The following is a 13,695-nucleotide window of genomic DNA, read 5'->3' as shown; positions in this document are numbered from 1 at the left end:
TATAGTAGCTGGCTTTGTAGGAGACCTACAAATTAAGGAAATCACAAGGCATCTGATTATACTGTGGGCAACTTTTACCTGATATCCCTGCCCTCCTTGCCCCTTTTCACCCCTACCTCCCCATTTTGGCCTCTTCTTAAATTCTCTGTCATGAAAAATTTGATCCCTCCTTTCCCAAAGTCTCTTAAGAGGCCTGTATCCTGGAAAGTGTTAATCGATTAAAGGTTCTAAGAGCTGCTCTTCTGAACAACTCAATGACTAAATTCCCTAGTGCTGCTTAGATTTAGGAAGTGAGAAAATAGGGGGAAAGGAAATTCTGGGAAAGAACTGCTACAAGTCAGGTTGAGAGGGAATGACATTTAAACTTCTCCTTTTGTTCTTTTGTTTAAACAGAAATAGCCAGCAGAATACTTGCAGGGTTTAGCCATAAGAAATTCATTGCTCATTTCTTCCCCTGCTCCCTCTTTTCTCTGACTAAGCCTGACCTTGATGTATTCTCCACCTCTTTCCACTCCCAATGACAACATCCATTTTTATGAAGGTATGTTTTTTAGTTGCTATTTGTGAACAGGGCATTCTCGACAGGTCAGAGCCATTTTGAGAGTTAGAAAAGAGTTAAAAGAAGTTTTCTTCTAAAAGAGCTGTACAAAAGGATATTACTCCTACATGTACTAGGCTTTCAGATGCCTCACATATTTTCATGAATGAAAGCCCTTTTGGTTATTTTTTATTATTGGAAAAATTCTTTTATGAAAAATTCAAACCAACAAAGAAAGTACAGATTGCAGTTCTAACATTTTTCAAAAGAGTTGACCAAACATGAGTTCTAAATTGACGTATTATAGTGCACAATAAATAAGGTTTCAAAGACAGGCTAATGCTGCAAAGCTTTTTGAAACAGATCGCTCCTTTATTTATCTATCGTTGATGGAGTTCAATGGATCATCAGATGACATGGAAATTGAAGTCCTTGTCTACAATAGTAACAATGCTATTGAAGTCTGTGTGGCAGGGTTTGGCTCTGTGTCCTATGAAATAGTCTAGGGGAAAACTGCCCCTATTGCAAGTGCCTGAGTGTGAGACTTCTTGTACTGATGTCTGTGTATAAGGCCTGTAACTTTGCTGTGAAGTGTCTATTTCTAATGAATAAACAGAGATCCATTAGAAGTGACCTAATGGGTTTAGTCCCAGGGTGTGATAGCTTAATGGCAAATCCAAAGTGTCCAGGACAAGAGGCAGAAGACAGTTAGAAAAAGAGAAAAGGTTTTTAATTCAGTAGAAGCTAAGGGCCAGAAGAAATTCATTTAGCAGGGAGCCAAGGGAATCTAGTTCAATCTGGGCTAGCAATGAAAGCATTGCTAGTAATGGAATACTGGCCTCTGATAAAACTTAAAGAAGTACCCTGGACCAGAGACATCCTAGATTCAGTCAGTAAGTATTAAGTACCCACTATGTGCTAAGCCCAATGATAGAAAGGCAAAAATGAAAACAGTTCCTACCCTTAAGGAGCTAAAATTCCGTTGGGCAATATGATTATGTGTATGTGTATATGCATGTATACATACATATATAATGTGGATATTACATAAAAATACATACATATATATATATATATATGTATATATATACATACACACACATATATATATAAGAGAAAGAAGCCAAGATAGCAGAGTAGTAGGAACTCAGCTCAACTCTTCCCCATCTCCTTCACAAAGATTTTAAATATATATCAAACCGGCTCCTGACTGGGAAATCCAAGATAAAGTCACAATGGGTCATTTTTTTCTAGCCCTTGTCAGCATAGAGAGATAGAGAAATCTGTGGACATTGGAGACAGAATTTAGCTGAGAACAGTAGCGCAGAGCATTCTGGTGCTAAGACTGAAAGAGGCTAACACTGTGCATCATGGAAACAAGAGGTCCCAAATATAACGCAAGGGGGCCTAAACTTGTGCAGATCTAAAACAGAGGGAACTAAATGTGGGCAGGTTGCAAGAACAGGAGTCAACTAGAAATTCTGTTGCTTACAGTTCCCGGTCATAAATCCAAGGTCAACTGAAAGGTAGTCTGGGCTTAGGGGTGGCATTCCAGAGTAAGTAGGGCAAAAAACTGGAAAATAAATTAGAACTATGGAAGAAATCATTAGAAACAGAGTTATCAGTTTGGCACAAGAGGTACAAAACTTCTTGTGGGCTCTAGAGGAGAGAAAGAGAGTAGGGGCCACAGAGCGGAAACAGATTGCACCAAACCTAGAGAACCAGTGCTGGGCACACTTTTTCTTTCTCACCACCCTCTTGTTCTTCACAAAGAGGATTAAAAACAAAGAGAAGGAAAAGTATGAGTATAGGATGGAAGAAAACACACAATTGTTTATCATAACCATGAATGTTTATAGGATGAACTCACTTATAAAATGGAAGCAGATAACAGAATATTTTAAAAAGCAAAATCCAAAAATACTTTGTTTATAAGAGATACACCTAAAACATAAAGATTCATATAGCATTTTAATAGGAGGTTGAGCAAAATCTATTTTGCTTTCCTTGAAGTAAAGACTTAAGAATGCTAAATAATCCAATGGCCAATCACAATTCCAGAGATAGAATGATCAAATATGCTACCTATTCCCTAACAGAGAGGTGTTGATACATGTAGTTTTGGAAATGGAAAATTTGAGAGTTTGATTTGATTGACTATGCATATGTGTTAAAAGAGTTTTCTTTTTTCCCAATGGGGAGAGAAGTATCAATGCCTGTCAATGGACAAATGGACAAAAAGTAAAATCAAATGAGTTATATTTTAAAAGGAGGCTTATTATAAAATAAATTTAAGTTAATTTTCAGGGTACTAACATCTAGGGTGATCAGGAAAGGTCATGTGTAGAAGATAGTCTTTGACCTAATATCTAAAGAAAACTAGCAATTCTAAGATTTAGAAGTGACAGAGGAAGGGCTTTCTGGGCCGGAGAAGGGAGTTTGTGCAAAGGTGAGAGAAAACAGAAGTTATTGAATAGAGGAACTTAGATTAGCATAATTCAGTAAAATATCTCCCCAGGTGGTTAAAACTATGCTCCTCTCTGTAACTGTAATTATCTCCAATATCTAGTTTTTACCCTCATTGTCTTCTTAGTTGGGTAGTAGCATTTGTTTCCTTGAAGAAGATTGTCCAGAAATCCTGCTGTTGATAACTTGATCTGAGAGAGATACAGGTGATGCTGAAGAGTCCTATCATCCTGAGTCCAATAGTCATTTGAAACTCAGCTGGTAATGATAAAGTCAAAGAATCTGACATGGCACCACATGATCATCATTCTACAGTTGCATTTCAGGAGCAAAGGGCCTGATTTAGGTATTAGCCATTCCCCTGTTAGGGAGTTAGGAGCTGGTTTAATTAACATCTCAGTTTATATTGCTGTCAGTCAGTTACAACTGATAAATGGTCTCTTAAGTAAATGTGAAAAAAAATCCATCAAAACTTATGTGATCCCCAAAACAAGATCTCATATCCTCTGTTACACAGTACAAATCTGTCAGTGAAAAAGCAAAACATTCAATCAACTATTTGTTTTATCTACAGAACATTCAGAACAGTAACTCACATTTCTATAGAAGTTAATGGTTCATAAAGCATTTCCCTCATAAAACCTTAGGATCAATCAATCCATTGACAATAATTTGTTAACCGGTTGCTATTTCGTGGCACTCTGATATGTACACACACACACACACACACACACACACACACACACATACACACATTATATGCATATACATACATATACATATATGAATATTATTATCCCTGTGCTAGAGATAATGAAATTAAAGCTCAGGGACAATGTGGCATGCTTATGATCACACATCCAGTAAGCACTGTAGCCAGCAATCAAACCCAGAGGTCTTGACCACAGAACTAGGACTCTTTCCATACTGCCTCCAACTTTAACTGATTTATTTGACTAAATGGACTGGTGGTTTTGGCATCGAGTGGACGCAGCCATAATAGAAGATTTCCTCTTTCCAGTTATTCAGTCCACATCTCAATGATGTACTTTATGAAATATTAATATTTATGGAGCTTCAGCAAAATGTGGAAATCAATAGTTGGACAATATTCCTGGGAAGGTTTGCCAGAATGAATGAGTCTTAAGGAGAGAGCTAAAGGAAAATAGTGAGGTTGCTTGCCAGATATTTAGGCTAAGGTTATTGAAGGCAAGTGGAGTGGAACATTAGTGGTCAAAGGAAAGAAAGATAAAGATGGCAAATAGCAGGTGTATTTGTCCAGAACCTAGGGAACTAATAAGGGAGAACATGAGTTCAGGAAAGATGTCCATGGATATAATTAAGGACATTAAGACAATCAAAGACTTGCAGAGTCTGAAAATGAGAATGAGACTTTAGACTTGTTTTGAAAAGCAGTGAGAGCCAGGTTTGAAGAGGTTAGAGACTGTCAGAATACTTTAAATAAGAAAGCTTATTAACCGTAGGATACTGAGCTCACAAGGTAAAACAGCAAAGCAAAAGGAAAGAAAAGACTGTAATAATTCCAAAAAGCAATGCCTGCCTTTGAATGGTAAGCAAAGCAAGAAATTTCAGTGGTTTCTGGGTGAAGAAACTGGTAGAATTTGGTGAAATATGAAAGTTTAAAAAGTTAAATATGACTCCAACAATGTGCTTGTGAAACAGAATAAAATAAATAATGCTCATGATGGTAGAAAAAAGTAAAGAGAAAGAGGAATAGAGGAAAATGGGGGAACTGAGAATAAGTCTTGTTTGGACAATGTTGAATTTCAGCAAGGAATCTAGTCAGAGGTACTTGAGAAACAAATAAAAAATATAACAGAAAAAAATACTTTATCTTAATCTTGCTAAATTTTATAATGAAGACTAAAATATTATTTTGGTTAGTAATGGGAGCTCTCCACAGGTAACAAACAGCCTGGGATTACAACCACTATGACCCAGGGAGAAGTCTAGCTGACCAGATCTCTTTTTGGTTTGGGAGGACCTATTCCTCCTCCCAATGAGAGAAAGACAAGAAAGGCTGATTAGTAAACTTGGGTGTTAATATTCAGCTAACTGTTATGAAAATCACAGGAAAGAAAGAAAGAGAGAGAGGGAGGGAAGGAGAAAGAGAGAGAGAGAGAGAGAGAGAGAGAGAGAGAGAGAGAGAGAGAGAAAGAAAGAGAGAGAGAGGAGAAGAAGAAGAAGAAGAAGAAGAAGAAGAAGAAGAAGAAGGAGAAGGAGAAGGAGAAGGAGAAGAAGAAGGAGAAGAAGAAGGAAGAAGAAGAAGAAGAAGAAGAAGAAGAAGAAGGAAGGAAGAGAAAGAAAGAGCCAATTTAAAAAAACTAAAACAGCTAAGACTAAGTAAATGAAATCTTCCATTTTTTTTATATCTAGGCTGTATCCTGATAGGAAAACTTTCATAGATTCAGAAATCACAGTCATCTCATCCAATCCTGTCATTTTATAGTAGAGGAAGTGGTTCTTGTGATGCCAGAGTTCCTTTTAACAATGAAAGAATAGAGATGAACCTAGACAAAATGGAACATGTTTATAACTAATTCTCTTCTTTTCATCATATGCAAAAGTGTAGCAGCTCTCTTGAAGAAGACAAAGCCAAGTGTAAGGGGAAGGGAAAATGTCTGTGTTGTCCTAGTCTGGAAGGAGCAATGAAAATGGGGGTTTTCTTTCAACTTGTGTGGACTCTAAGCTCTATCAGAGAAAAGGAATTCTGTCATAAAATTTTAAATTATTTGTTATTTAGTGTGACGCCCCCCCCTCACTCCCTCCCCAAAAAAATCCTTCCATAGAATAGTCTTCTATAGGTGTTGCTCCTTCAGGCCTTTGGAGACTCTTTGGATTCTGTTAACTGTTCTCTTGAAGTTTTCCATACCTTTGTTTTAAATATATATAGATATAGATATATTTTTCTCACTTGGCAAAAAAAAAAATCTGCCTTTTATCCACCCCCCCAACTGAGAAATAAAGAAAAACAAGACCAACTAAAATCTGCATTTTCTTCCTCCCCTTCAAATTAAGAAAAAAAAAAACAAGACTTCTGTTACAAATATGTAGGATCAAGCAAAACTAATTTCTGCATTAGCATGACCAAAAATAATTTGTTCTGATGTCAGAGTACTCTGCAATGTTGTGCTCTGTCCAAACCTTATTTCCAGTGTCTGCAGACCTCTGTCTGCCTCCTTGTGGTGACCTAGGCTTGAAAAATGACTCACTGTAATTTGTTTTACCTTATACGTCCTGATAAGGGTTTGGATGGGTGCATTTCCTAGATCTCTTTGGAGGAGTGTTGGTGTAAGAGTGTAGCTTTCTGTATTTCTTCTTGCTACTCTGCCATCTTGGCTCTACCTCCTGACATCCTTTGCTAATGTATAATTACAGAGTCCATAACTAGAAGCTATTATCTAGTAATGAAAGTCTGGCTAATACTTAGTACAATGAGGGGATTATTTCATGACACCTGCCTTTTAAAGCTCTAATTTTCCATTATACATCATTGCATATGTGTTACAGACTAATGTTTCACTTTGTGCATCTTGGCACATCATTTTCTTAATAAAGTATACTTTAAATATCAAAAAATACCAGCCACAATGTGAACCAAGTAGACCCATTCACACTGTGCCTATAACATAGTCAAATTGAAAGGAAGATGTTTGGTCTACTCAGTATAAATGTGACACATCTGGATATCTGAATTTTTCAATCTCTCATTTGGATGTTTGGCATCATATAGATCAATGGTTTTAATCTATTGACTGCAGATAACTGGTGGGGGGCGGGTCAAGAAGTTATTGTAGGATCTTGGCTCATAGGATCATATAATCAGAGACCATTTAGCCCACACCCCTGATTTTATAGATGAAGAAACTGAAGGATGTTGTGGTTTGCCCAGCTCACACAGCCAGGATTTACTAAGACCAGGAGTTATTAAGCCAGGATTTACTCACTAAGACAGGATTTGACTTCAGATCTTCCTGATCCAACTGTAGGGCCTAATGCGTTACACAACACTCCATCTAGGAGGTGCCCTGCTTGGAGGAGTTTTTCAAATTCATATGTACACTAGTAAATTTGTTGCACTGAAATCAAAATACCAAGCAACAAAGTGGGTGCTTGACAATAACTGAACTTCATATGTTAGTATGATGGAATATTACTGTACCAAGAATGAGAAATGATGAGTATGAGGAATTCAGAGAACATGCTAAGATTTGCATGAAAGTATCACTGAATTTTTTTAAAAAGAAAATCTAAATACAAAAACAAGCTTGATATAGAAGCACATCCAAGAATGAATCTTCCATCATTTCAGCTAGAATTCTAATCTCAGAAAGATGCAAAGCAGCATATTTGCCTGCTATAAACTGAATAAATGCATTTCATGTATATGCAATCCTATTTTAAATGCATGTGGAGGCTATTATGATTAGTAAAATACAAATGAAGCATTATTGAATTTATAGAAGTCTTTTGTAATCATATGCTTTAATGAGCTCAATAGCAATTCTTCGGAAATTTGTGAATTTTTCTGATGTTAAAAAAGAATCTTCATATTCAAAACTTTAGGAACTATTATTATAGATACAATTTAAAACTAGATTCTGAGGCCATAGGCAACGAATGCAGATTAAGGGAATGTATCAAAGGATCTTTATAGGAATAGAATAGTGACAAGGATGCTGGACTTGAAGTTAGAAACTCTGGATTCATATCCATGATGTAAGATATACTACAATGAAACTGGGTAAGTAATTTTGCCTTGAAGATAGATAGATAGATGATCATTGTGATGAAGATAGATAGATAGATAGATAGATAGATAGATGATAGACATAATTTTATGTACATATTTAATTTTACATATATTATATGCTGCATATGTATTTGTTAGGATTAAAATCCTCACAAAATGAGGGTAATAAATGTGCCACTTAACAATATTAACAGTAATGATGATGGTGGTAATTAATAATAATAGCTAACATTTATATAGTGCTTACAATGTGCCACATACTGGGCTAAATGCTTTTACAATTATTTTCTCACAATACCATAATACTACTGACTCAATCCCAGGTTTTTAAATTAAAGACTTTTTGCTTTTAAATCATAGTCATTTCCAGCTGTATTCCCACCCACCCAATGAACCTTTCTTATGATAAAGAAAAACAGTTCAGGAAGACCAACTAATACAATAACCAACGTCATCACTGTGTGCAACAGTCTCTGTCTATAGCCCTTCATCTCTTCAGAAGTATGGGAGAGAATGCCAAATGATTTTATTAGGGCATGTGAGACATTCCTCTTCTAAAGTCCTGTATCATCAAGGTGTGGTGGTCAGCTAGATCTTTTTTTTTTAATTCAAGAAACATTTAATTTTATTCAAGAAATATCTCTTGTCTCTAATATATGGAACGATATGAGCAAAGTACTGGGAATACAATGACAAAGTGACAAATCCTCTGCCCTAAATGAGCTTATATTCTAGTGGAGCAGTACTATTACTGGCCTAGATACTCCCTTTACACAGATCACAGACCTTCAGTGACTTAGTATATGATCTTTAAGCACTACTGGACCTGAAAACAGAGCCTGAAAAAAATTATCACCCATTCAGCCAATGTTATGATGACTTTCCCTGGATTTAGCTTGCTAGCTCACAGATTACAGATAGCAGGCCAATATCCAAATACTTTATAGCTTTGTAGGACTTGAAGAATAAAAGAATTTGCATTTCACTGGCATAGGCAGGACAACTTTTTGCCATGTAGTATAAAGAACAAGCCACGTATCTTGAAAACTATGGCAACAACTTCTGAAAGGCAGCGTGGTGCGGCAGAAGGAGTGTTAAAATCAGAGAACCTGAAGCCAGATCCTGGCTGACATTTACTACTTGTGTGACCTAGTGCAAGTCTTCATTTTCCTAAACAGAGAGTTGTACTAGGCAACCTGTAAGATCCTTTTCTTCTTGAAATTTCTGATCTGATAATCCTACAAAGTTGGGAAGACTTTAGATGTGAGTTACATGGTGCATTATGAGTGTCAATCATCTAAGGACAAGCCTGAATAAGTCAAGACAAGCTCATCACCAGAGAAGCTGATATTGAGAGGATGACTTCATTTTGGTCACAACAGCTCATGGAACTGTCTACCCAGGTGTGGAAAAGACTATAGGAAGCACCCATGTAGGTGAAATCTGGCATCCCTGAAGTATTGAATTACGAGAATTCAAGGTGAAACTTTAAAATACATGAAGAGCATAAAGAGGACAAATACCAAAACAGTAATGAAAATATAAACGACTTTACTTCTGCATGAGAAATCTAAGGGGGGGGGCAGTCTCATTGCAGAGGTGAAGAAAAACTCATGGATACCTATGTTTTTCTACATCCTTGTCTGTCTGTGTAAATAAATATCTGTCTATTCAAACTGGCACATATTTAATTCAGTTCTAGTTTAAATTTTCATTCAGCTCCTTATTTTCTTAACAGAGCTTAGAAATTGCTCACTGATTTACTTTTTTTTAAAATCTAGATGATAAAATAAAAGATTTTTTAAAACCTTCCACAAAATCACTACATTTTCCAGTTGGCTAAACAATACATTGGACATGTACTCATTTTCAGGTTCAATTCAACTAAAATCCATTCCATTCAATTTAATAAATATTTATTAAGCATATATTATGTGTAGGGCCTTATGCTAGCTGCTGGAGATTCAAAGATCAGATAAGAAACAGCCCCCTCCTCTCAAGGAGCTTATGTTCTATTAGAGAGATCAGATGTCCACACACACACACACACACACACACACACACACACACACACGTACACGCACACACACACGCACAATAGGATATAATAAATGCTTATCAGTCTGTAAGAGAAATTCAACATCCTAACAAGAAATCCATATAAAAGGATGTCTCTGTAATTTATTGATTGAATATGCGAAGAAACCATTTTCTAGACATACTATATAATTGACCTCAAATAGTTAAATTTACAGTATTAGTAGATGCTAAATAAATTATTGTTGGATTGTTGGATTCATTTAATTGAAAGATAAGGAATTGTTTGGTCTCTAATATGATGGCAAGGTGATCCAATGGTTGTCTGATTGAGATTTTAAAACAACTACAATATCTGCACTACAACTGTGAAACAGACCCTCTCAACCACCCTAAATCAGCCTTGATTCTTCATTCTCATTCACTACTACCTCTTCCCCCACCCTCATATCTAATTAGTTGCCAAGTTGATTCTATTTTCTCAATGGCTCTCATAAACATCTCTTCCTTTTCACTTACCCTGGTCCAACTTTAGTTTAGATCTTCATCACTTCTTGTCCAGACTGCTTCAAAATTTTAATTGGTCTCTTTGCTTCTAATTTCTCCCTTGTCTAATTTGCCAACCATATAGCAGTAAAACCAAAATTCCTGAAGCCTGGATCTGATCATGTCACTGCCCTGATCCAGGGTCTTAAATGCTTCCCTACTGTTTCTAGGACAGGGGTTTTTAAACTTTTGTGTCATAGACTACTCTGGAAGACTAGTGAAGCCTATGGAACCTTGCCAGAATGATATTTTTAAACATATAATAGAAAATGCGTACGGTTATTAAGGTAATCAATAATTTTGAATGACTAATTAATTTCTTTAAGTTCATGGATCCCAGGTAAAGAATTCCTAAACTAGGATAAAATACCAACTCCTCTGGCATTTAAAGTCTTTCAAAATCTGTCTCTAGCCAGTCTTCTCCAAGCCTATTTCATATAACTTCCTTTCATGTACTTGGCATATATGATGTTATATATCTCACCTCCATTCTTTTGCACAAGCTGTTTCCCATGCCTGGAGTGCTGTTCATCTTTAACTTCAGCTCTTAAGACTAACCCTTCAAAGTCAACCCAGTTGCCACTTCCTACACAAGGCCTTTTCTAATGCTCTTAATTTTTCATGCTGACTTTTCCCCAAATTACTTCATATTTACTTTATATCTATATAAATTTGTATTTCCCCCAGGAGAATATAAGCTCCTTGTGGGAATGGGTTGTTTCATTTTTGTGCTTTGAACTTAGTAGGCACTTAACAAATGCATGTTACAGCAGGCATGCCTCTATTCTGGAACAGACTCCATTCAATCATACAAAGGTTTGCGGTATGGCCAAGGTGAGAGACTATAGAAGAAAAAATTTAGGGATACCTACCTGATGTTAAGATTCTTTTAGTTCAATAAAAATTCTAATATCCTATAAAAGTGATCAATAGGTTATTTTATGTATTTATATCTGTGTTTCACAAATAGCATCCTAGAACATCATGCATATTGTATGCGAGAGTACTTCTTGTGCTCTCTCTGTATTATAATGTTTATCTTTATATACATTCCCTTCCTTCTAATGAATGTATTCATTAATTCATTCATTCCAGAAACATTTAAGTGCCAGGTGCTATTTTAGGCACTCTGGATACAAAGACAAAGATTAAACAATCCCCACCCTCAAGAAACTTACATTCTGGAATGGGTAGGGAACACCTGGTACATGGAGAAGTAAATATACAATATTTGCAAAATAATTCTGGGTGTAGGACTCTAGCACCTGGAGAGAATCAGGATGGCCTTCCTATATGAGTTGGAGTTCCAGATGAACTCTGAAGGAAGCTAGGGATTTCATAATATGAAAGTAAGGAGTGAAAGCATTACAGGCATGAGGGGAAGCCTGTATAAAGGCACAGATATAGAAGATGAAATGTTTTGCAGAGGGAATAACAAATAGGTCAGTTTACCTGGAACATGCCAATTCAAAGGAGAGTAGTAAACAATGAGACTAGAAAAACAGATTGTGAAGGGTTATAAAAGATAAAAGGAGGAGTTTGTATTTCATACAAGAAGCAAGAAGGAACCACTGACTTCTTCAGCAGATATGACATGTTCAGACCTAAGATATAAGTACATCAGTTTGGCAGCTAAATGCAGGATAAACTGGACAACAGAAGGCCTGCAGACAGTGAGACCAATTAGCATGCTCCTAAAATGATTCAGCTAAGAGGTGAGGATGGCCTGAGCTGGAGCAGTCTGAGAAGAGAAGGAGACAGAGAGAGAGAGAGAAAGATAAAGAGAGAGAGAGATGCATGTCTCCCCTTCTCTCATTGCATCTTGTTTCTTACTTCTTTCCTTTTCTGTGTCTTTTAAATACTGCTCTCTCCACCCTGACCAAGTATTCATCAGTGGCACTGTCCAAAACTTTTACCATCTCCAATACCCTTAGGTGATCCAAAGATTTGGTTTGGGTGAAAAGCATTAATTTATATTAAGCTATCATTGTGTATAAAAAGCCTCTACTAGATGAAGAAGTATGAATCAGGTTGTCCCCCCACCTCCACTTCTCTTTTTAAAAAAAATTTAGGGAAGGCATTTTGGTAAAAGAGAACTAGATTCAGAGACAAAAGGTTTCATTTCAGTTGTTTCTGACTCTTTGTGACCTCATTTGGGGTTTTCTTGGCAAAGATATTGGAGCCTTTTGTCACTTCCTTCCCCAGCTCATTCTACAAATAAAGAAATGAGGCAACCCTTTCTAGCCCGGACTCCATCTAGAGCAGCATCCGCTGCCGCAGCCAAGATGTTGATGCCCAAGAAGAACCAAATTGCCATCTATGAACTCCTTTTTAAGGAGGGAGTGATGGTAGCCAAGAAGGATGTCCACATGCCAAAGCACCTCGAGCTGGCAGACAAGAACGTGCCCAATCTCCATGTCATGAAGGCCATGCAGTCTCTAAAGTCTCGTGGCTATGTTAAGGAGCAGTTTGCATGGAGGCATTTCTACTGGTACCTCACCAATGAGGGCATTCAGTACCTCCGGGATTACCTTCACCTGCCCCCTGAGATTGTGCCTGCCACACTCCGAAGAAGTCATTCTGAGACAGGAAGGCCAAGGTCCAAAGGTCTGGAGGGCAAGCGACCTGCCCGGCTTGCGCAGGGTGAAGCTGGCAGAGACACATATAGACGAAGTGCTGCTCCCCCTGGTGCTGACAAGAAGGCTGAGGCTGGGGCTGGGTCAGCAACAGAATTCCAATTTAGAGGTGGATTTGGTCGTGGACGTGGTCAACCTCCTCAATAGAAACTGTAGAGATATGTTTTGTGTTGAATAAAATTTGGGAAAAAACAAAAACAAAAAGAAATGAGGCAAACAAGGTTAAGTCACTTGGCCAGGATCACACACTTAGTGTCTGAGGTCAGATTTGAACTCAGATCCTCCTCACTCTCTATCTACTGTGCCACCTAGTTGCCCCAGAGTCAGAGGACTTGAGTTCAAATCATGATTCTACTAATTACCTTGGGTAAGTCACTTTGAGCACCACTTTTCTCATCTGTAAAAAGAAGAGATTAGTTTAAATGGCTTCTAAGGTCAATTTGTTCTAAATTTATAATCTTTTGTTTTGATATTGCCTTATTTTTGTCATCCTTTGTAAGAAAGAAGAAAAATGGTGCATCAAAATATTGCATGATCCTAGGCAAGTCACTTGACCTCTATTTTCCTCAGTTCCCTCATCTGTAAAATGAAAATGATAATAATAGAACCTACTTTCCAGAATGGGGCAGCTACATGATGCAGTGGATAGAGGTCTGGGCCCGGAGGCAGGAAGACTCTTCCTGAGTTCAAATCTGGAT

General features: G+C 37.2%; 1 protein-coding gene across 1 annotated transcript; it reads left to right on the top strand.

Moving 5' to 3' along the window:
* Positions 1–12,646: 12,646 nt before the first annotated feature.
* LOC118858413 (40S ribosomal protein S10-like) lies at positions 12,647–13,157 on the top strand. The gene has a single exon (XM_036768915.1). The coding sequence runs from the start codon at positions 12,647–12,649 to the stop codon at positions 13,142–13,144; it is 498 nt and encodes a 165-aa protein (XP_036624810.1). The 3' UTR covers positions 13,145–13,157.
* Positions 13,158–13,695: the final 538 nt, after the last annotated feature.

The sequence above is a fragment of the Trichosurus vulpecula genome, chromosome 7 (genome assembly GCF_011100635.1).
Source record: "Trichosurus vulpecula isolate mTriVul1 chromosome 7, mTriVul1.pri, whole genome shotgun sequence".
NCBI classification, from domain to species: domain Eukaryota; kingdom Metazoa; phylum Chordata; class Mammalia; order Diprotodontia; family Phalangeridae; genus Trichosurus; species Trichosurus vulpecula.
The sequence above is the reverse complement of the archived record's forward strand: the minus strand, read 5'-3'. Positions and strand labels throughout refer to the sequence as shown.

Coding starts and splice junctions, on each gene's coding strand:
- LOC118858413 (XM_036768915.1), top strand. CDS start 12,647: ATGTTGATGCCCAAGAAGAACCAAATTGCCATCTATGAACTCCTTTTT.